Below are 23,735 nucleotides of genomic sequence, written 5' to 3' on the forward strand. Positions count from 1 at the left end.
CGGGAATCGAACTCATGACTGCCTGCTTGCAAGGCAGGTGCTTATGCCGCTGAGCTAAATCCCCAGCCCCTACTGTGCCACTCTTTTTTGTTTTCATTTTCATTTGCTTGTGGATCCTCTATTCTTTTGTCACGCCACACTGCTGCTCTTCCTGGGACTGATGTACCTTTTCAAGTCACCTGCTACCCCCAAATCCTTCTCCCTGGTCCTCTGGAAGGCCAGACTTCAACAAACAAACTGAATCAAAGGTGGTCCATCAGTTGATGAGTCCATCCATCCATCCATCCATCCATCCATCATCAGTCTTTGTTCAGAACTAGATACCTACTTTGTTTTCATTGCAGTGCTTGGAGATGAAGTGGCTGACTTTCCCTGTGTCCCTCTGGGCCTAGAGGTAGAGGTACATCTCTATTTGCTCACCCTTTCTCTGCCTCCTTTGAGGAGACTGCTACCCAGACACATCCGCTCTCCCCCTTCCTGGTGCTTTCTGTCTTCTGGTCATTCCCTCTTTCTGCTTTTGCAAGACAACACCAATTCCCACCTACATCCCGGAGGGTTCCGCTCACAGAGGACCCATCTGATACCCTAGCTCTTAAATTTTTGACCTCATATTTCCCAATGACTCTTATACTCTTCTCTCATCTACCTTTGCCATGGGCCTGAACTTCCCCTCCTGAGCCTCTTCCTTAACCATCCAAGTGTCTGACCCAGCATCTTCACCTTTGCATGTGACTAAGACTTGACCCCTTTGACTTCTCCAGTGCTCTGTCTTTGACCATACATCACAACAGCCTCACTTTGGCCAGGGTTTTAATTCCTATGCTCTTCTATGCTAGTAATTCCCTCCCCTGAGCCTGTACCAGTGGGCAGCTAAGCTGCTGGAGGAAACCACAGCAGGAGGGCGCCACCAACGTCAGGCTGCCTTGCTACCTGGCTGTTTCTCTGGTGTCACAACCTTCTGCAGTGACTTGAATCAGACTTCGTCTACTCTTTTTAAATCTCATACTGTCCTTGCCCCATCACCAGCCTCCTTAGATCACAGAGTAAGATTCAGTTACCCACACTAAGTCTGCCTGGCTAATCCCGCAACTTCCTTTGCATGTTACAGTAGAAAGGGCGTCCCCACAGGAGGCCAGACCTTGGACTCATTCTGATTCCATCCCCTCGCTGGCCACAGGAACGTTTACTACCCACTGTGCTCTCCCTGTTGTATTTCATTTTCCTCTTCTCACGGGATCCTATCTCTCTGCATTCAAATGCGCACTCATTTTTCCAAGTAAGAAACACTAAAAATATGTAAACTAGGGTGAACAAGTCCACTGTAACAGTCCTCCGATTTCAGCCTCTGAATGCTAAATTCATTAAACCCAGGGGAAGTTATTCAATCATTTCACATTTACCAGACAAACCCTTCTCTCCAGATAGACTGGAGGCTCCAGAGAGATATGTGTCCGCCACGCTCACCACTCCAGTGCCAAGCCTTGTCTCTCACATCTAGGAGGTGGAGAGAACATGCTGTTGAAGCTATGGATAACACTGTCTGCCCGCTGCTGCTGAATCCTGGTCCTAACCTAATAGTAGGGATCACAGCCAGGCGGGAGTGGAATCTAGCAGTGAGTCATTCCACTGAAGTTACTGTGTAACTGCTGCTGACACACTGGCAACATTCTAAAAAACTGCACTGGGGAGAGAACGCTCTTTATTTTTATATTTTAGTTCTCCCTGGCCTTTGGCAGCTGTGAAGGACAAAAGCTTAACTTCCATGTCTGCTGCCAGCTGACATTGTAGCAGTTCCTTGCTAAAATCTCCTAGGCTGGCTGTCCTTGAAACTATGCCTGTGACATGCAGTGGGAGTACATTTAAAGGGAAGACTCACAGTAAGAAAATGTTAATTCAGGGGCGCATAATAATCTTAAGATATCCAGTTTCTCCCCTCTCAGTATTTAAAGATCAAAACAGCACTCTTACAGATACCTTTATTTAAACCAAGGGACATGGGCTTAAGACTATTTTGACAGGACTTCATTTATCTGTTAATCACTTAACAATTTACCCCAATGACCACCTGGGCAGTGAGTCTGTTTACCTACTGACTATCCTAAGCATAGCTTGGGCAGGTGTCATTTCAATCAGTCTATTTTTGTATGGAATCAACTTGATAAAATTGTTTTTATATTTCCTGTGATATTTTAAAAATTAATGAAAAAAATATGCAATTTTTGGCCAACATATACTTAAATATTCGGACAAGTGGTTATACATTCAGGTAGGATTCCTTAATTTCTAATTTACTTCCTTAAAATGTTTTATTAGCTTTCTAAATTAGGAAAGTAACTCAAACTGGGAAAAGCCAAAGTCAGTGAGGGTATAAAGTTTAGCTACCTTCCTTCTCTTACCCCAATCTGTGACCCAAAACTTTGTTCATTTGTGGTTAACTGGCTGTGTGAATCCTTCCAAATGTCTTTTTTTTTTTTTTTTTTTAAATTGGTACCAGGGATCGAACTCACAACTCCGAACTTGCAAGGCAGGCGCTTATGCCGCTGAACTAAATCCTCAGCCCCCCAAATGTCTTTTCAATGAAAGATAAAAATTCAACAAATTGGTAGCACACACCTGTCATCTCAGCCCTCAGAGGCTAAGGCAGGAGGATCTCAGCAAGTTTGAGGCTATCCTGGGCTACCTACGCTGAACTACATAGTGAGAATGTCTCATAAAAACAAGCCAAACCAAATCAAATCAAACCAAAAAACTAAACTAACTCTGTTTCTCTCTCTCTCCCCCAAGTGTGTTTCTCCAACATGGCACCACAGTTTTATGACTGTGTGATCGTCATAAAAGCAAAAAGATCTTAAGATCGCAAATCACAGCCAGGGGTACTGGTTCATTCCTGTTATCACAGCACCTGAGAGGCTGAGACAGGGTTGTTGCAAATTTGAGACCAGCCTGGGCTACAAAGTGAGCTCAAGGCCAGCTTGTACTGCATAGCAAGATCCTGTCTCAACAAGATAAAAACAAAAAAACCTGCAAATCATAGTATTTCCAGGTCCACTGACTCAGAATTTCCCTTTCTAGAGGGCTGTGTCAGTGTGCCTCTGTGCTTCCAGCAATACCCTCCACTTTTACTGGAGATTAAAAGTGTAGACAAAGGAGGGCACGATGGTGAATGTCCACAATTTCAGTACTGGGGTGGCTGATGCAGGAGGATCCTTTCTCCAGTCGTTGGCCAACCTGGGTTCCATGGTGAGTTCAAGGCTAGCCTGAACTGCACAGTGAGACTCAAAAAACAAAAAACAAACAAAATAAAAAAGCGATGATCTCGTGAGCTGGGCTTACAAATTCTGATACTAACAATTCCTTCCCCTTGACTAACTCCACCTCTGACTGCCTTCTAAAAGCAAACAGTGGGATGAGATATTCTTAATTCCTCAGTACAATCATCTAGAGATCGTTTTCTTAACCCAGAAAGATAAGAACCAAGCAAAGGGCTAGTTTACAGGTGCGCCTCGGGTGGGGCTTGTCTTCCCCATGGAGCGCTCCTTCTCTTGCTGGCTGAGTCGGGTCTAACCCGGGGAAACTTCTCCATCCTGTAGCGCCGTGTTTACTTGCGGGTCCCAAAATGGTGCCATCAGCCGCTAGGACTCATCTTGGCTAGCACGGCTCCGGCGAGCAGGGAGGAGCTGTAAGCCAGCAGGGCGCGCGGGGGCCGGAGCTCCCGTGGGCGGGTGTGGCCGGCGCCGCCCTCCCAGCCTGTGCAGCCTCGCAGTGTCGCGAGGGGTCAGCGTTCAGCCATCTACCGGGCCGCGCCTAAGCTGTCAGCTCCGACCCTGGGGCCGCGGCGCGTGTTCGCCTCCCGGCACCGGCACCTTGCATTTCCGACTTCCTGAGACTCGTGGGGCCTCCAGGAGAACCAAGGCTCCCGATCCCATGTTTTGGACGGTTTCGTAAACCTTAGGATCCGGTGGCGGTGGCCTCGGGCGCCTATATAAGGTGGCTGCAGGTGGGCGAGCAGGGAGAGGTCAGATCCCCCTCGGCCCGGCCCGCCTTCCTTCTCCAGCCCGCTCACCCAGGCCCCTGCACGGAGGGGCGGCCGGGACCCGTCTCCGGCCGGGAAAGGTCCCGGAGTGCTCCCCAGGTCAAGCGCGGCCCCTGGAGGGCTGCCGTCCGCGGGACGCCGACCGCACGGCGGCGAGGCTGCCCTGCTTTTCCGGGAAGTCTACTTCCTGGGGTCCCCTGTGCCCACCCAGTGTAACCTTCTGCTTTCCAGGTGCAGCAGGTGCCAGAGGTTCCCGGAAGCCGAGGAAAGCCAGAGCCCGGGTAAATATCGGGAGCCCCTCCGCCTGGCGGCCGAGCCGGACAATCCCAAAACTTGGGGCGCGGGGCTGTGGGTGGCCGTGCGGGGCGGTGACGTCAGGGAAGGCGCCGGCCCTGATTGGCGCGCCGTCCGGGGGCGGGGCCAGGGGCGGGGCTGGCGGCGGCGGCGCCGGGAGTCGGACCTCGCAGCGAGGCGCAGCTGCGGCGGCGGCGGCAACAAGTGCGGGAAGCCAGTAGGATCCTGCCCGCCGCCGATCCCGCCGAGCCGCCCTGCCAGGCGCGGCGCATGGAGCGTGAGCGGCGCCAGTCGCCGGGCTGAGCCGCGCGGAGCGGCCGGGACGTGGATGCGGCCGCGCTCTCCCGTCCCCGCCCCGCCGAGCTGGAGCTGCTCCTGGACAAGGTAGGGCCCTGCGGCGGCGGCGGCGGCGGGAACCCCACCCCCGCCCGCTCCCGCTCCCCACCCGGCCCAGCCGGCCTCCGCGCGCCCCCCGCCCGCTCGCCGGTTCCGGCTGCGTCCCGGCCCCCGCGTGGATCCCGCTCCTGGGAGGCTCTTGGCGGACTCACGCTTCCGCGCCCTCCCGAGAGTGAGGGGAACGAAACCCCGGCAGAGGGCGCGGAGCCGCCGGCCCCACTCCACACCCACTCCCTGGGGCCCCTGACGGCCCCTTTCCTGCTGCACCCCAACTTCCGGGGATCCTGCGCCCTGGTGTTGCAGGGAGGCGCTTTGGGAAGGCCAGTGGGGGCCAAGCGTCCTGGCCGGGGGCGCTGGCGTTTTGGGGAGGGGGCCGTGTGCGAGCTCTCACCCGCATCCCCGCACCCCACCCTCGCGCTGCGCAGGGCTCCGGTGCCGCATGGGGAGATCAGGTGTTCTGCGAGCCGCGCCCCACCCCCACCTTTGCACTGCCACCTCGGTCCCCAAAGACCGGTTTCTACGAAACTTAGGGAGAACCTTTCGTTTTGACCTCTAAAAAATATTCCACACCGCCAGCGTTGAATGATTAACCAAGCCTCTTGCCCGAGAAGTGGGGAGCGGCCAGGCCCGCGGGCTCGTGGAGCCTCTCCGCGCAGAGCCCCGGGGGCGGTGGTCGTGGGGGCCGGCGGGGTCTGCAGACTGTGGACCGTGAGAAGACCCTTCCGGGGCCGACTAAACCCAGTCACCTTGTGAATTTCCAGACCACGACATTTACACTTCGGCCTGGGGAGCCGCCGGAACCCCCCTCCCCGTCTCCTTGTCAAGTGGGGGAGCCCAGGGTGGGCTTCCCCATAAGTGCCAGAGCGTGAAAGACCATCTTCACAAATAATACAGTACATACATTTGTAACCTGGGTTGACGAGTAGGCGCTCTCCTGTCTCAAACGTAGGGATGGTTTGTCTCTGCTTCCCTGCTTCCCTTCCAAAAGGCCATTTCAGCATCCCCAACTTCGTAGACTGTTACAAACAAACTATATTCTGCGGCCCCTCCCTTGTGGGAGACTAGCCTTTCTGGTTACTGAGCCAGTTGGGGAATCCGGGCTTCTACTTGTTATAACAAATTCTTCCCGTGTAATTATTTGTAGCTCAGGAGATGAAGAGATAATTAACGAGGTGGTCACAAGATCCCCATATTAGGAATCGGGTACCCCGGTCGAGTCCAGTCCCGGGGCTCCTCGGTGGTCTTTTGGTCTCATCCGTGGGAGGACTGACTGGGTAGGACGGTGACTTCTTAGTATCCCCACTGTCAGTTATGTTTCTTTTGAATAGAGGGTAAACCTGGTGGAATTTGGGGATTTGGGGCGCCTGTATGCTCTTAAACCAGATTAGATTTTAAGACCAGAGAAGTCCAGGCTCTGTGTAGAAAGAACTCTGCTTAAATCATTTTTCTGTCCTGCCCAGTCCTTACAGATGTGTTTATTATTAGAGCTTCTGTTTGAAACGCTCACTGTTTTTTTTTTTTTTTTTTTTTCTTTCTTCTTTTTTTTTCTTAGTGTGGGATATTGCTTTTTCCTTTGGGACTGTTGCTGCAGCAAAGGATCACTTGTTAGTTTAGTTTTTTGTGCAGATGAACGCCCTAATTCTCCATGAAATTCGTAAACGCACCCTTCGTTAATCTTGATTCTGCCAGGAACTGTTCAGTGAGCTGGGACAACTTTTCACCTCATTTTTTATATCTGGTTTTCAAGGTGGTAGTGTCTGCTTAACGAGATTGTTTTGAGGACAAACTGGATGACTGCCGAACTCCTCTACCACTGCTGAAAATTAAGTAGTTAATGAAGGTTGATCATGGCTGTAATCAACATTCAAGTTCTAATGGCATCAACTCCTCCTTACTGCTGATGGACCCTGTGGGAACCCCTTTAGATTTATGAGACCTAAATCAGCCAAATTTGGCAGGTGAAATTCTAAGTTTTTAAAATCCAAGGAATGAAGTAGCCTTTTGAGATAAGTTAATATAGTTTTCTTGTTGTAAAACTTATAAATTGATTCCTCCTCCCTTCCCGGGGCTTATAGTTTTGAAGATTTCCTTTTATTTTTAAAAAATCATGGTTTAGATTTGTGCAGTTGTGATACACTACAGTTGTGCCAAAAATAGGAAGGTACAACTGATAATTCATGATTGATTCTTTTTTTCACTATACTGTTTCCTCAAGTGTGTTAAATTTTTTTTTTTTTTTGGTCTTTTTGAGACAGGGTCTCACTTTGCAGTTCAGACTGGCTTTGAGCTCACTTTGTAGCTCGGGGCTCTGGAACTCACAATGATCCTCTTGCCTCAGCCTCCCAAGTGCTGGGATTATAGGCATGAGCCACCATGATTGGCTCGTGGTTTTTTTTTAAAGTCATATTAAGAAACAGGAGGCTCCAAACACATATGAATTACCTATATGTATATACTTTACATGATGGCATTGTTGGATAAAGCTAAGATGTTCTAGGGAGAAATGTGTGGGGCTTTTTCAGCTAATATAGGGACTAAAAGATAAATTCTTTGTTTCTCAAAGCGCTAGCTTTTTATGTTTTCTAGTCATGGTTTTTTTTTTTTATTAAAAACAAACAACATTGTAGGAATACTGACCCATTCTTGAAGTACTGAGTCAGTGCTTTTAATTTTTTCTAACTTAATGGACACAATTCTTTACTCTAGGGCTTTTTTGGGGCAGTTGGTTGGTTTTGTTTTTTATTTTCTGACAGTTTTACTGAACAGTCTGTTAATTACTAAATGACAGTGATTTTATGAATGCTGAAATCTTGCAACTCGAATAATATTTGGTTATGTAATCCATTGCAACACTCCTGCTGGTGGTGCATAAATTACCAAATACTGAACTATTCTGTCTTATATGTGTATGCCTAGGGTAAGCTGAGGCTATTTCTATCAGTTACTTTGTATTTTTTTGGTGTGTGTGAAAGTTTAAACTGAAGATTAAAGTAAGCTTTGGTCATTTGAAAATGGTAAATATTGGGGCTGGGGATTTAGCTCAGCGGCATAAGCACCTGCCTTGCAAGCAGGCAGTCGTGAGTTTGATCCCTGGTACCGATAAAAAGTTAAAAAAAAAAAAAAAAAAAAGGTAAATATTTACTGGCTGCATAAGGCATCCAGGAAAGATGACCCCACATAACACCCGCAGGTATGGACCTAGCTGTTTTTTCTGCCCCCATAATAACTGTTGGTAGGTACTGCCAAATATGTCTCCACACTGTAAGAAGAAATATATTCCTCTCTCTGGAGAGGCAATTACTGTTTGGATAAGAGGTGTGTGTGTGGGGGGGGTAAGGCTGTGTGAGATTTGATGTAATGATTTCATCATCGCCTGGTGATGACATTGCAAAGTTGCAGTGAAAGAACTTGTTACTTGGAGAATTTGTTTCCCAGTTACTTTACTGCAAGAAAAACTTATTTGTACTGAGTTTTTTATTTGTTTCAGCTTTGAGGTTTTCACACTTAGGTTCCCATTGTGTCTACTGTGAGTTTTATGCCCCTTGTTCATCAGCTTTGTTTTGGGTTGACTTAATTTTTGTAACAAAACTCAAACTTTTAAGAGTCAAAATTGATAAACTGATGGTGTAGATTTTGAAAATGTTTTTTGTTACTTTAGCTTCTAGCATTTCTGTAGATAAGTCTTAAGAACTTTGCTATAAATTATTTTCTGTTTAACTTTTTGTTTTTTAATTCTGCTGTAGCTGCAGAGGGGAAATTCCCAGTAGCCAGGAAATTGATACTTTCTACTTTTCATTCTGTGGCATTTTAAACCAGGTTTATTGTTAAGATGTTTCCACACTCATGTGGTTAATATGGACATTGCTTACCAGAGTGTTTTTTAAAATTAATTATGTAAGATAATCAGTTCTAGAGTGTGGCTGGGTCCTGTCAGTGGCCAGTGTGGTTTTAGCAGTTGTGCACATGGATTTGAAGTTGATTGGAGAAGGATTTTTTTTTTAAAATTAAGGTGTAGCATACAGTATGCTGCAAAATGAACTGTGAACTTCTGTATGTGTTTCCACCACCCAAATCAAGAAATAAACACTTTCACGGCTCCAGAAGGTTCCTGAAGCTTTGCAGTCAGTACCCTCTCTACAGGGAACTGGCATTCTCACAGCATCGTCATAGAGGTGACTTACCATTATAGCTCGATTTTGCATTCTCCTAACTAGTATGAGAAGAAAGAATCATACAGTATGTAGTATCTTGTGAAATAGACCTGGATTTGAGTTCTTTATTGCCACTGACTGCATTACTGTGGACGAGTTACTACACTTTCTAGACTGCAGTTTCCTCAATGTAAAATTAAGGAGATAAAGCCTTATCCATAGATTTGCTGGGAAAAAAGGTTGTGAATGGTACACCTAAAATACCTAACATTGCATTTGATGTGCAGGTTCTTTTCTCTCTTGTTTTATTTAAAAGCTGATAACAAAGTAACAATGCCATATGTTCAGATGTTCTGTTCTTAGCTGAATGTGGTGGCACTTGTAATCCCAGCACTCAGGAGGCTGAGCAGGGAGACTGAGGCAAGAAGATCATGCTAGTTCAAGGCCAGCCTGAATTACATAGTGAGACCCTGTCTCAAGAAACAAAACAAACAAAAGAATGTGCTACTTCTTTATAAAAGTAGGTCTGTTATTGAAGATTTAAAGCCAAATCTTTTAATTCAACACTTTGCTGATGTGGCATTTAGCTTAAAGGCACTGTATAGTATTTGCTGACAGTTGATTTCCATCTATCTATCTATCTATCTATCTATCTAGTCTATTTATTAGAGATGGGGTCTTGCTATGTAGTTCAGGCTGGTCTTGAACTTAACTTTGTAGCCCAGGCTTCCTTCAAACTTGTGGTGATCCCTCCTGCCTCAGTTTCCCAAGTCCTGGGATTAGAGGTGTGCACCAGCACACCTGGCTGATTTCCTATTAGTTTTGATGTTTCCTCTCAACTAACAGTCGTTGAAATGTCTCATACAGAGCCGTTTGGTCATCTGTGTGTTGTGAGCTAGTGTGCAAAAGGGTGTGGCGATGAGCTTTGACTTGCACTCAATTCTGAAGTGCACGGGAGAATTTAATTTAAATCAGAATTATCAGTAAGTTTCCAGGACACTCAGAACAGTATCTACTGCTTTGTGTTTTCAAAAATAGTTATTTCAAAAGTAAAAGCCCAGAGTCAATGGGTTTAATTGCATGCTTCAGACAAACCATTTAAAACATTTTAAACTTTTGTAATCTTACTTTGTGAGTGGTATTATATATTCAGTAGCCAGTATGATTGATATTTTGGGGGGAGGAGAGTAATTCTTTAAATGCAACTTAGGTGGTACTTTTTTTTTTTGAGACAGAGTCTCGCTATGTTGTTCCGGCTGGCTACTTGCTGTGATCCTCCTGCCTCAGGTTCCCGAGTGCTGGGATTACAGCCTGTGCCACCATACCTGGCTCTTGGTCATTCTTTTTAAAAGATGTTTTCCCTATGTGTATTTAGAAATAATGTTCAAGATAAAGTAAAGGAGATTAAGATTAACTCTTGTCATAACTGTGTAACTACTGCAGTCAGCATGGTTTGGGTCCTGTGGGTGGGCTTCTCTGCATTTGCACATTTATGGAGTGACCTTGGAAAAAACACAGTACTGGCATTTTAGCCAAATTTAACACAGTGTGTGGCCTGCTTAGCAGAAAGGGCAAAGTATTGAAGGCCTGGATTCAAGTCTATTCGCCCTCTGGCCCCTCCTCACGGCTGTCCCTTTGGTCATGAGTTCTGGTCACATAGTCCAGTAATCTATAGAGTTTCTGCTGATGGAACCTCTAGATTACAGCTGTTGGGAAGGAATCTTGTTCTTGAATCTTTCTCCTCCATTAAAACATCTGGGTGTTAGGGAGTGAATTGTTTGTTTGTTCAGCAACCTGCAGGCATTGATTGGATGCCCCATGTATTTTTTTTTTTTTTTTTTTTTTTTTGTACCAGGGATTGAACGTACCACCTTGCGCTTGCCAGGCAAGTGTTTGTGCCACTGAGCTAAATCCCCGGGCCTGTGGTTTTTTTTTTCCCTATTGTTATTTTGTTTTGCTTTGTACCAGAGGGGATGCCCCATGTATTACAGATGGCTCAGATGCGGTTCTGTTGCTAACCCTGATGCAGTTGGCTGTCTGGTAGTCCCTAACCAGGAACCAACAAGAGCGTTTCAGTAGAGGTGTGAACAACATGAGTGTTGGGGGCAGCCAGGAAAAGCTTCCTGAGGAAGTGGCATTTGGGCTTAGCCTTACAAGATGAACAAAGACATTTTAGGAGCAGAGAAATGAAGGCAGAGGTGGTTATCAGGAAACAGAGGATACTATAAAAGGATCTTGGAGGCCTCAGTGGAAGCGCCAAGGATCCTGGGGTTTGGAATGCAAGCCTGTGGAGGAGGTAGTGGGCCACAGCACAGCCTGGTGAGAGGCTTACAGAGAGAGTTGGGAGCCATTAAAAATTCTTGCAAGTGGTACGGTAGCACTGTCCTCTAATCCCAGTCAGCTGGAAGGCAGAGCCAGGAGGATGGGAAACACAGACAAAACCCTGTTTCAGAATAAAATTTTAAGGGCCCAGTGTGATGGTGCAGGCCTGTAATCCTAGCATCCGGGAGGCAGGAGACACACTGCTGGTTCAAGTCCAGCCTGGCCTACATAGTAAATTCAAAATCTGAACCGTGTAGCCAAGACTCTGTCTCAAAAAACCAACAAAACAAAAGGAACGCAGAAGGACTTGGGATACAGTTCAGTGCTGCAGACTGCTTGCCTAGCCTGAAGGCATGCAGGAGGCCCTGGGTTCAATTCCCAGTGTTTGTGCCCCAAAAAAGTTCTTGCCGTGAGCAGGGTATGGTGGGTGACGTGGTCAGCTTGCTTTGAGAAAAATGAACTTGAGTGTGAGAGGCTGGCCTGATGAGCGGCCTGGGTCATTTTAAGTCCCATACTAGTGTTCTGCTTCCTATTTGTGGGTCCTCTTCTTCCCCATCTTTTTTTTTTTTTAAACTTCCAGGGATTAAACTCATGACCTTGAGCTTGCCAGGCAGCGCTTATGCCGCTGAGCTAAATCCCTGGCCCCCTTTTCCCATCTTTTCTTGGAAAGAAGCTGAAGAAGTTCTTTAACAGCTCAAATTACTCAAGGTCGCTTCTCTAGTTGGGTTCCTCTGGTCGTCCTTGTTGTCCTGATGATCTTCTTCTTCTTCTTCTTCTTCTTCTTCTTCTTCTTCTTCTCCTCCTCCTCCTCCTCCTCCTCCCCCCCCCCCCTTGTATGGGGAATCTAACTCAGAACCTCATGTTTGCCAGGCAGGTGCTTCCCTATGTTCTTTGGTATTTTTAGTATGGGGAATTGAACTCAGGACCTTGCACTTGCCAGGCAGGCCCTGTGCACCTGAGCTATATCCCCAGACCCCTATTCTGGAGAATACACTAAAATGTACTTGTCACCCAGGGGATAATGGGGATCTGCCTTCCTCGCTACCTCCTTCCTCCCCTCTGCCTGTGACCTTTGTGCCAGCTCCTCCCCCACCAGGGCTGGCTCCCTCCCTTCTTTCTCTGATCACCCTGTTTAATGCAGCCGCAGCCTTGTTCCCCATTCTGCACTGTGTATTCTGTCCTGCACTTAGCAACCTTACAACAGTTGATCGTGTAACTTCATTTTTTGTGTCTGTTTTAAACACTGCCTGTATTTAGTGGATGCTTGTTGATATTTGTTGAATTAGGCCACCTCATCAGTTTCTGCCAAACACAAAGTAGGGGTGGTACAGAATTAATGTGTGTGTTTTATTTGAAAAAGGTGAGAAATAAAATACCTCAAGGTGGGTGGGTTGAGATTTGAAAAGTAAAGGAAGGAAGGTGTGGATGGAGGAAGTGAGCTAGAGACGCGGGTCTCTTGGGGTGTCTTAGCGTACAGTACACTGGGGTCTGGTGGTGGCCGAGAGGGTCTGGGAGATAAAAGTGGGGAAAGAGAAGGCTCAGCAGGAGACTTGGCCCAGCACTGAGGAGAGGGCCTGTTTTGGAGGATGGGGTGAGGAGCCAGAGCTGCCCAAAGACAAAACATGTTGGAGGCCGGCCCTTAGCTTAAGCTAGGGGAGAAGTGGCGGCCAGCAGTATGATGGGTGCCCTGAGAAGTCAGGAGAGCGCTTTGAAAAGGTGAAGGGGATAGAGGAGGTGAGGGCAGGACTGGGGGGCATGTGGCTACTGGGGGGAGCAGTTGGCAGCAGAGGAGAGAATGGAGGTGCCACCCTACAGAGGGACAGCAGCACAGTCAGCCATTGGGTGGGAGGCTGTGCAGAGTGACCCAGGGGTAGGGGAGTGCTCCAGATCAGGAGATCTTGTAGGAGGTTTTGGTTCCAGAGCAGACATCAAATAGCTTGGTAACCATGGCAACCCATTTGGCTTCTGTGCCCCCCCCTCTAGTGAGGTAAAACCCACGCAGTCACCTTCATAGGTTTGTTATGTGAATCTGAAGGTGATAATGCTCTAGCAGGGTATTTTTAATGAACATTATAAACTTGCCACAGCTTACAATTTGTGCTTCAGAATTTTTTGTATTTATTTTCTTTGAAAAGCACTTAACATCGAAATGCTTTTTTGAAATGCTTCTTTACTGAGTCCTGATCGCAGGTAGGGAGTAACATAATTGTGCTTTTTTTTTTTCCTCAGATCAGTAGGTATTGTTTTCAAAATCAAATATATTTGTCTAACACTGGAAGAATCAAAGTTGGTTTGTTACAAATGTTGTCCATCTAACCATGGTGGATCCCTCTCCATACCTGCAAGTTTTGCTTTTGAGAATTCCTTCGAGAATTGAAACTATGCAATATATATATATATAACATTAACAGTTATGCAAGTTTTAACACAGCATAACAATTACCTATTTGGTATTTACATTGTATTAGACATTGTATCTAATGATGACTTAAATACATGGGAGGATATGTGCAAATCCCGTGTCATCCTGTGTGAAGGACTTAGTACCTGAAGAGTTTTATTATCCTCAAGGGTCTTGGACTGGTCTTTCATGGATACTGAGAAAGTGTCTGACATTTGAAACTAATGGGGTATATTTTTACATTTATTATTTATGACAGTTTGAAACTTGTTTACAGGCAACTTTTCTAGCTTTTATTCTTTAAATGAGATGCAGCCATTTTGCTTTTCTCTTTTCCTTTTACCACATAAGGAATTATTTTCCTCAAATGAGCTTAAAATATCTCTCATGAATGCTCCTATTTTTAACTGAATGTTTCATTTGAATTTTTGTTCCTCAAGGTTCTGATGGATCCTGTTTTTTTTTTTTTTTTAAACACTTTACAATGGAAAATTTCAAAGCTGCACAGCACGGAGAACGGCACAGTGCAGCCTCAGGTAGCCTTCGAAGGCTTCGCATGTGACTGCCTACTTGGGCCAGGGGAACAAGGGACCTTGCGGCGTGGAGGAGCTGGCAGAGTGGGCGGTGCTGTCCTGCAGAGGTGGTGCAGGGTGGCGGGCAGTGAACCCCTCAGGGAGGTTGAGCCAGGTCCAGCGTGCAGGGTGGGAGTGCACGGAGGGACGGTGGCTGTTTGGGAGGTGCCACTTGTGAGGTGGCCTTTGGTATGTGACGGAAACATTCCCAGACGTACTTAAAGCTGAGATGATTTAAGTTGCTTGCCGATTTCCAGGCTGCTCAGCAGTGTGCCCAGGTATCCAGCAAACAACACATCCCTTTTGTTTGTGGCAACACACGGTTTTCGTGGCAAGTGGCCAGAGAAAGCTGTGTTACTGTTCCACCTCTTTTTTTAATACTTAGTGGTAAATCTTTGGGAGAGGGATGAAGTGACTTTTCCACTCCTCTATAGGACATTTGGAAGAAAAGGCCAAAATGTCACACTTTCAAGGATACGTGTGTATGTATTTGTTGTGGGTTTTTTTGGTTTTGTTTTTTTAAAAAAGGCAGGATCTTGCAGTGTAGTTTAGGCTGGCTTTAATCTCTCTGTGTAACCCAGACTGGCCTTGAGCTTGTGATGATCCTTTTGCTTCAGCCTTAGTGTATATATTTTAAATCCAGATGATTTATTTTAATGAAAAATGACTTACAGACATTACTCAAACACATACCAGCAATGATTTGGCATTTAGCCAGCATGGAGAAAGGCCACAGAGGGCACAAAAGGAATGAGAGATGAGAGCTAGGAGAGAGAGAGAGAGCGCGAGCCGTTTGGTGTTTGTGCCACTTCGGGGTCCCATGTCACAGGAAGACTGTCCTCTGGGAGATGGATGATTTCTGACCCTGGAGAAAAGGCGGCCTCCCGGGGGATGCTCTGGCTGTGCGGAGCGGTGCCTCACACTTGGTGGTTGGGTGGCTGGCTGTGGCCCTGTGGCCCTGTCCCCTCCGGTACACACCTGTGGGCTGTGGTGGGCAGTGCTACCTCCCTCAGGGCACAGGGCTGAATCTCAGCTTTCCTAGAACCATCTAGTGGGAAGCACCATCGGTGGAGAGGGTGGGTTCTGGGTGGCTAGAGGTCGGTTCTGCTCTAGCGGGACCCCAGGTCTGTGGAATCTGGGGTACCTCAGGGAAGAATGAAACAGCACACACTGGGGAGAAAGCACTGTGTTCACAGAAGAGGGCACCAGATTTGAACCTGTACCTGCAAGGATGGGGGTAGGATGGAGAAGCCACAGAAGGGACCGTGCAGCCTGAACAGAGGTGTGGGTGGTAAGACAGCAGTTATTTTTAAGGTGCTGGTGTGCCGCAGGCTGGGGATCTTGAGGGTGCTGTGCAAGAATCTAGCATCAGATCTTAGGGAGCGCACACGGTGAGCACGGGGATGTCCCTCTCCCTCACCTGGCGCCAGGACCACCCAGCTTCACCCGAGGGTGGGAGGCAGCTGGTTTCTTGCTTTGTCCTTCCTCTCTTTTACTCTGGAAACAAGTTTCTAATCCTGGGAGCCAGCTCGCTTACCTGTAAAAAGAGGATACCTTAGTAACCAGTTCACGGGACTGTGTTCTTGAGCCCTTGACACAATTTCTGGGACATGTACAAGCTATCAGTAAAGGGTAGGGATTAGGTGTGTGTGGCTTGTTAATTTAGCTTGTTATAGGTGGTCCTCAATTCCATTTCTTGTCTTATTTCCTCTAAGGGCTCAGACCCTTGGCCAACCTTCCTGTTGATTGTTTTTAATGCATTATTTAAAAATCTCTGCACCTGCCAATTCCGTGGAACATTCTGGCTGTTTGTTTGTTTGTGGTGCCTTCCATGTCAGACCCAGAGCCTCACATATTGAACACATATCCTACCACAGAGCGACGCCCACAGCCTTTGCTCTGTGATTTCTATGCCTGTGTGTTTGGAAGATGGTCAGGCAGCTCTCAGGGCTGCTCTTCTTGGGGACTCCAAACAGGAAAGTTGAGTAATGCTGGGTCTGAGACAGTGATTCCCTGTGTTCCTTGGTGTCTCCTTCACAGTGAAAAACCTTCATTTTAGCCAAGGAACTGAGCTTCCCAAGACAATGTATCAAGTTGTGGCACCTAAACACAATGAATGTCACTGATAAAAATTGAGGTGTTTATTGAAGTTGCAAAAGGCAGTTTGTACTGTGTTCTGTGCAATCCCAAACTGTAGTATGTTCACACAGTGTTTCGCTGATTTTCAGAGGTTGTGTTTTTATTTTTGAATAAATAATTGGTATTTTAAAATAAATACAAGTATGTAGTAGGTATAGTATGAGGAATTATGGAGATACTCTAAATATGTTTCATGGAGGATAAGAATTGCCAAATACAATTTAATAGAATTGGGAATGATATAGTGGCCAGGTTGAGTTTGTCTGTAGAGTTGGAAGTGACATAGATGATTATGCCATGGAACTTAGTGGATTAAGTTTGGTGGCCCTAGTGCTTAACATTTAAAGTGATTGTTATAAACTTCACAATTTCTATTTGTGTTTATGGTCAGTTACCACACAGCCTATGGAACTAAGTGGTGGTGAATGATGTTGTCTTAAGAGTTTAAAGGGAGTTAATTCTTAATCATTGAATCTTTGGTGCATTTTACTATGTGTTCACTTTTCTAATACCTACATAAACATACTTCTTAACTGATGTTACCAGCATTTCTGTATATGTATATAGATAGATGGGAGTAGCCCAACAAGAGACCCCAAATCATCACTCCCCAGTGCTATGTCTGTACATTAACATGCCAAGCCAGGGCTGATGACCTACTTATTTCCAGAAGCAATTACACAAGGTCAGGTTGATAACTTAGTTTATATAACAGGATTATGTTTCTAGTCCAGTACTGTAATTTGTGCTTGTGCATTTTTATTAATTTTTAATTGCCTTCTTCCTCCCTTCCCCCATCCCTTGGGTTTTTGTGTGTTTATAGATTTATTCAATTGTATGTAGCTGTTTCCTGAGAGATGCTTGCCATGGTGTCCTGGGCAGTGCTGTCATGGTGGGTGAGGTGTGGAGGAGAAAGCCCAGGAATTGGAAGATGACCTTAGAGAGAGAGCAGTATGGCTGGGCCTGGCGGGGTGCAGGAAATGTGAGGGCTTCTGTGGCCGATGATTAAAAATGATTGCTCTGAGCATGTCAGACTCCTGACCAAGACGATCAAAGAATGAAACTATTTCTTTAGTTAGATGCTACTTGCTGTGTTGCTCCTCATCTCATCTTTATTGTCTGTGAGCAGCGTTCTGTGCTGGAGGTGCAGCCGGGATCCCGTGGTGGATCCGAGCTTATCTCGCCTGCCAGATGACTTCGGGTGTTGTCCGGGTGAGCCTGGGCGGTGGGGTGAGGGGCATGGGTGGGGCTTTTCTGTTTTCTATGTAGATGGCTTAGAACTGAAGATTCACTAATAATAATTCTCATTGCTGGGATCAGGTGCGCGTGGGAAGGGCAGTCCTAGTAATCCCGGGTGTGGGTGCCCTCAGGGACAGCTCTTTGTCTCCGTCCTTGTCCTCTCCTGTAAATGAGGTGGTAGGACCAGGTGATCTTGTGGGCTCTGAAAAAGAAACGTCTGCTTTTATTTTTGAGGGTACTGGGGATCGAACTCACTACTACCTCTTGCTTGCCAGGCAGGTGCTTATGCCGCTGAGCTAAATCCCCAGCCCCTGAGCTTTGGCTTTTTTCTTGGTAATGAAATTGGGATGTAATCACAAATGGAATGTATGTGTACATGTTGGGAAAGCAAGAGTGAGCCGGTAGAATTTGTGGCTAGCGCTTTGTTTCATCGCCTTTGTCGTATTGTTCTTTCGGAGAGGGATGGCCAGGGTGTGCAGGCCAGGTCAGAGGACAGGCTGGGCTTTGTCCCCAGGCTGTGGCGCTGGGGGAAGAGAAGGCCGACTTCCTCTCCTGTAAACAGCTCTAATGGAAGGCTTGACTGGCCATGTTTGTGACTAGGCCTGAGTAAGCCCCTGTAAATCTCTCATTCTTTAGCATGAATAAGTAACTCACTAATCAGAAGTCATTTGTGAATAATGAAACACATCTACAGGGATTTTGCCATGGTGTGCAAGGTGCCTGTGTTACTAGAGCAAAACCTCTGGACTCCTCGAGCCAGCCAGGAAATAATGGAATAATTACTGGTCTACATTATTCCTGAGCTCTTCTCCCTCCTTCTCTCCTTTCTCTCTCTCTTCCTCCCTCCCTGCACTCTCCTTCCCACCTTTTTTTGTTGTTGTTGTTGTTGAGTCAGACTTTTACTATACAGTTTGGGCTGGCCTTGAGCTCACTTTGTAGCCCAGGCTGGTCTTGAACTCTCAACGATGATCCTCCTGCTTCATGCTGAGTCCTGGGATAACAGGCACGCGCCACCATGCCCGGCTCCCACCTTTATCTTTGAGACAGTCTCACTGTGTACTTCAGGCAGACTTTGAATGCCTGTGTAGCTTCGGCTTGAGTCTGTGGTTGTTCACTTGCCTCAGGGTCCCGAGTTGGGATGACAGGCGTATGCCACCATTTTTTTTTTTTCTCATTTGATTTTCAGACCTTCTGAGTTTCCTTGTAATTGTTTATATTAGTATTCCCAAATGCAGTGACTTAACTTCAGTTGTTTTCTAAAAAGAACAGTTTTAAACTGGATGTGGTGGCATAGCCCTGTAATGCCAGTACTCAGGAGGCTGAGGCAGAAGGGTCACCAGGCGTTGGAAGCCAGCATGGGCAGCATGGTGAGCTTGAGCACAGCCTGAACTGTCTATCTAGACCTTGTCTCAAGAAAACAGGGGGGAAAATTGCGATTTTATTTGGGGATTCTCGAAATTCTCTTTGGGCAGTGATGTTGGTGGTAGCAAGTATGGAGTTTAGACTCTAGTCAGGTCCAGAGTTCAAACTCTGGCCCCATCAGGATTAGCTCTGTGATCTCAAACTAATTGCTTCAGATTTTTGAGCATGTTGTGAATATTAAATGAGATGAGGACATCTTTATGTAGAAAAATGGGCAAAGGGCAACTGAGCAGGAAAACCAAGAAGAAAGTCTGTATAACGACATTTAAGTTAAAATAGGGGTGTTCTTTCTCAGGAAAGATTTACGGGCAGCGTCCATTGCTGTGTAGATGACTTCATGATCGCGTATGCAGTGAGCAGATGAGTCAGGCTGGCCTTTCTGGTAGGCAGTAAGTGTGAAGGTGAGAGGAAAAACCTTGATTAAATGCTAGCATGATTGTAAAAGGCCATGTTCCCTTTGTACTTTTTTTCCAAGTGAAATACTCAGATGATGAAGAGAGGCGTATATACGCAAGAGGCTATTGGTCACCTTTATTTTTTGGTTCTAGGGAAAGTCAAGTAACTCAAGCTATTGGTTAGCAGTTGTTGGCAGACCAGGTGTTCTGCGTGCCATCAGAGGAATGCTGGAGAGATGCAGAGAGACCAAGCCAGGCCTTGGGACGGGATCCACTTTATAGAAATTAAGTCTCATGAACACAAAGCACAACTATATTAGTGATCACCACAGTCATACAATTTGGAGTCCTTCATTTCTCTCTTTATTTCACATTTCTGTGTGCAGTCACTTTTGCTTTTTTTTTAAAGAAATTTTATTCTCACATGGGGAATAACATTTGTTTGTTTGTTTATTTGTTTTTTGTACCAGGGTTGAACTCGTGATCTTGTGCTTGCCAGGCAGGCGCTTGTGCCACTGAGCTAAACCCCCAGCTCACTTTTACTTTTTAACAGATTCAAAAGAAGCACATTCTTACAATATTTAGCAGCAGGTTAGCTGTCAGGCTCAGCTTCTTGCTATAGAGACACCTTTGCCCCCATCTTTTTTTTTTTTTTTTTTTTTTTAATCAGTACCGGGGATTGAACTCACGACCGTCTGCTTGCAAGGCAGGTTCTTATGCTGCTCAGCTAAATCCCCAGCCCCCTTTGCCCCCGTCTTTTGCCTGCTTTTTCCCAGAAGGCTCAGGGCCTGTTGGTGCGTAGCCTCCCTGCTTCTCCCCGTATTTCTGGTTTTTTTTGTATCGGAGATTGAACTCACAAGCTTGCGCTTGCCAGCAGTGTTAGGCCACTGAGCTAAATCTCCAGCTTCTCCCCATATTTCTGAAATCTGCCTTGTCGGAGGTCCCAGTCGGATCCTGTCCTGTCCCTTGCTGTCATCTAAATGACTGTCATGTATTTGATTGCCTCTCTGCCAGTTCAGGCTACAGGACTGATCCATGTTTTATAGCCGTTCTTCCTTAACTCCAGACTTACATGAAATGCTTGTGGTTAGAAATGACTTTGGGTTGAAGAGATCTACAGGTTGTGCTGGTTTTTCATTATTGACTCTGTACTCCAAATTCATCTGCTGTTTTTCCTTTGTCCTCTCTGTAAATTGAAAAATATCCTTTTCTTGTAGGTGAAAGGATTTTCCTTCCTGGGCCCCTGTCTGTGTGCTGTGATTAGTGTGTGGTTCCTGGCTTTGCATTTACTGTGCTCCTCAGTGCCTGCAGCAGCCTACAACTTTTACCAGCATTTGGCTGCTGTGCTTTCTTCCGCTGCAGAGGTGAGAGTTGGAGCCAAACCAGGTCACTGCTTTGTGCCCTAGCCTCATGTGGCTGGCTGTTTATTGAGTTGGTCACCTAATCTCTGTCCTAAACACTTCATGCCAAGTCATGCGCTTTTGCAGTGAAGAACTTCTACCGAAAGAGGAAGTTCATTCAGTTCCTAATGCCCTGTGATGCCCTCTGTGTGTCCCCTACACCTACCCACCTGTCTGCCCCTTATCCTTGAGTGCCCGTACCCTCGAGAGTTGTCCTTCCTTTCCTGGTGACTGTGGACCATCTCTGACCTGAGTACCAGGAACTTGCGTGCCATTTATACCTTCAACAAGCAAGGTTAATCCTTCTGGGGGGATTTCTTACTGTCACAAACCGCTCTTTAGATTCTTTCTCTGTTTTCACAGTTACTTATCATATTCTTAGTATTATACTTTGCTGTATAAATTATTGTCTGGCTTATACTTGCTGGTTTGACCCAGACTAGAAACACCCGTGGTGTCCAGCTAGGCAGGAAGGCTGACCCAGAGGGAGTCTTGAGGGATGTAACTGGCTAGATTACACTTGCTTGTATACAGATGGCTCCTGGAGGTTGAGGTGAAAGCATTTACCAGCCATGTACAGGATCTTCACAAGGTTTTCAAAGCACACCAGGCTCCCCAGAAGGATTTCCTGTGTTGTAGTATTTCTTTTCTAAAATGATTGTTGTTCTGCGTTAGCAAAGGAGATATCCCCAGATTGCAAATTACTGCTTTGGACATGCTCACCAGGTTCCTCTGCTGACATGGCCTTGCAGATAGCAGTCTAGCTGAGTCCCAAGTACCTGCATTCCTATGGGACAGGGATTTGGGCCTGACTATGCTTCCTGTTCTTTCAAGTCTAACATAGACCCACTATTTCTGCAATTTTTCTGTGTCCCCTAACGCTGAAAGTCCTTTAAATTTTTCCTGTTGCCCTACAGCACTTAATAACATGAAGCAGACATACGTGGGACTAATTCACCAGCCCACATAGAAATGGTTTTCCTTTGTCATCTTTTTGGAGAAAGGACGTGTATTTCAGTCACTCCGGTTTCTACTCAGTGCACACTGTTCCATGACCATGACTAGCCTGTCTGTCTCTTCAGCAAATGCTGAGGGCCTTTCGGGCGCTACGCAGTGAGTTATAATGGTGATGCAGAGTGAAGACCTTGCTGTGAATGTCCAGTCATGGGTCCTGGATCTGGAGAGAAATCCTCATCCGAGATCATGGAGCTAGTGGGGGCGACTAGGGTGTCCTTGGTCTGCTCACACTCAGCAGAGAAGAGGCCAGGCGGCTCTGAGCTGGAGCTCTGGGAGAGGTAGAGAGAGAGAGGCCTTCCAGGAGGCCACACATGGGCAGGTTGGGGTGTGAGGAAGCATAGTGCTTCGGTGTGAGCCGGGAGCGGGTGTGCAGCGTCCTCAGGAGGGGGAACAGAGCCTGTTGGGAGCATAGCAAGAACTGAATATGGCTCTCAGGTGGGCGGTTGTGGGGTGTGAGCTGATGAGACACGAGCAGAGGCAAGGATAAGATGCCTCCCTCTGACAGTCGTGGTAGTGGGAGCATAAGCCCTAGATCCTAAAGTGTAATGTGGAGAGCAGGGAAAAACAGAAGTAGTTCAGAGAAGTGCTGGAGTTTTCACCAGACGCCTGGGAACTTGACCCATTGTGAATGGGTCGCTGGGAAGAGGGTGGGGCATTCAGAAGCCATTTAGAGTTAAGATGGGGCAACCTGTGTGTTCTCTTTCTGGAAATATTTCTGGCAGTGAATAAATGAGTTTCTTGAAAGAAAACTTACTAAAGAGGCAAGGAAAAACAAAACTTGAAAATTTTGTTATTAGTGTTCAGTAGAAAAAGCAGAACCCCTGAAGAAAAATATCTGTAAGCCTCGTTTTTAAATTACATAATCTTTCCACTGAGGAACTAAAACCCTCTCTAATTTTACTAAAGGCAAGGCAAGATGACCTTGCCCCTGTATGATTTCCTCCTCTTTTTCTGAAAGTTCTTTACACATTTATTTGAAGAATAAATCCAGTTATTAATTTACAAGGTTTCGTTTCGTTTTATTGGAGCTGGGAATCAAACCCAGGGCCTTGCGCATGCTAGGTAAGTGCAGTGCTATTAGGCTGCGCCCTAGCCCTGTGATTAATTTTACTTTGAATAATAAATCGCATTTAAACAAATCAGCCACAATTGATTTAGAGTTGTCATCAGTGGGGACATGGCCTGCCGGACACTTTGATCTGTGTTGCCTGTAGGGGTGCGTAGGTGATAGATTGACCAGAAGTACTTTCCCCTTGAGTTTCGGACCTGAAGAGTAAAACTAATCATGAGGAATCCGATTCCTTACACTCAACTTGTAGCTGTCCTGTGACTTAGGGAGCCCAAAACAGAGGCAGACACACCGTCCAAACCTGGCGCCAGCTTCTCAGGAGGGAGTGGGGGAGTCCTGGGCCCCGCGCCCTGTGCTTGGCAAGCCGCAGTCTGGCCTCTTGCCGGGGTGGGGGATCAGCCCTTCTGGCCCCACTGTGCTGCTGTGCATGTCCTTGTTACCGCCATCTGCTGTGAGTACTCTGAGCCGGTCTCCCCCAGAACCACTTAGCTACACACTGTCTCGGTTTATCTGCACAGAACCTAGAAAAGGCTGCCAGGGAGTGAGCAACAGATGGGCCAGTCTGGGAGGCAAAATGTGGGGAAGTCACACTCCCCAGGCTCTCAGGCAGGGGCAGGCGCAAGGATGTACAGGTTCATCGCATTCACCTGAGGGCCGTGGGTCAGGGCTCCTCCGTTTGAGGACCTGATTATGGGTGAGCAGGAAAAAAGGCTTGAGTCTGCTAACTAAGATTCTCCTAGGGCTGAATCACAAACTTAGATTTCTAGCCTCCTTGTTTCAGCCTAATTAGGTCATTTGATTTCATGATTACAAGGTCCTTCCTTTTCCTTAAACCTTGTGCATGAATCAGATTTTCATCACTGTGACAGAATACCTCAGATAAAT

General features: G+C 46.6%; 2 protein-coding genes across 4 annotated transcripts in view; one reads left to right on the plus strand and one right to left on the minus strand.

Annotated features, from left to right (window-relative positions):
• The window catches only part of B3gnt2 (UDP-GlcNAc:betaGal beta-1,3-N-acetylglucosaminyltransferase 2), a 185,182-nt gene that overhangs the window by 152,829 nt on the left and 8,618 nt on the right, over window positions 1-23,735 (plus strand). Inside the window, exon 1 of one of the 3 annotated variants that reach the window (XM_063229488.1) lies at window positions 4,277-4,314. The exons of 1 other annotated variant lie outside the window; for it this stretch is intronic. The gene's annotated coding sequence lies outside the window, so the exon portion shown is untranslated. Of the gene's footprint in view, window positions 1-4,276; window positions 4,315-4,521; window positions 4,712-23,735 lie in introns of those variants that run through there. One more of the 3 variants, XM_003467506.5, reaches the window with a different exon arrangement.
• LOC134471542 (uncharacterized) lies at window positions 1,963-5,164 on the minus strand. The gene is made up of 3 exons (XM_063230422.1): window positions 5,115-5,164; window positions 4,241-5,033; window positions 1,963-3,991 (listed from the first exon to the last, which is right to left on the minus strand). Exons 1-3 carry the CDS (start codon window positions 5,162-5,164, stop codon window positions 3,791-3,793), a joined length of 1,044 nt encoding a protein of 347 aa, XP_063086492.1. The 3' UTR covers window positions 1,963-3,790.

This window comes from Cavia porcellus, unplaced genomic scaffold (assembly GCF_034190915.1).
Source record: "Cavia porcellus strain 051 isolate PalLab524CR breed Dunkin Hartley unplaced genomic scaffold, mCavPor4.1 scaffold_18, whole genome shotgun sequence".
NCBI classification, from domain to species: domain Eukaryota; kingdom Metazoa; phylum Chordata; class Mammalia; order Rodentia; family Caviidae; genus Cavia; species Cavia porcellus.

Excerpts from the sequence above, each read along its gene's own strand:
- LOC134471542 (XM_063230422.1), bottom strand. The coding sequence starts at position 5,164 with ATGCGGCACCGGAGCCCTGCGCAGCGCGAGGGTGGGGTGCGGGGATGC. Across the intron at positions 5,034-5,114 it reads GGTGGGGTGCGGGGATGCGG|CGCCTCCCTGCAACACCAGG; the intron begins GTGAGAGCTCGC and ends GCCTTCCCAAAG. Across the intron at positions 3,992-4,240 it reads AAAGCAGAAGGTTACACTGG|CCACCTTATATAGGCGCCCG; the intron begins GTGGGCACAGGG and ends GCCCACCTGCAG.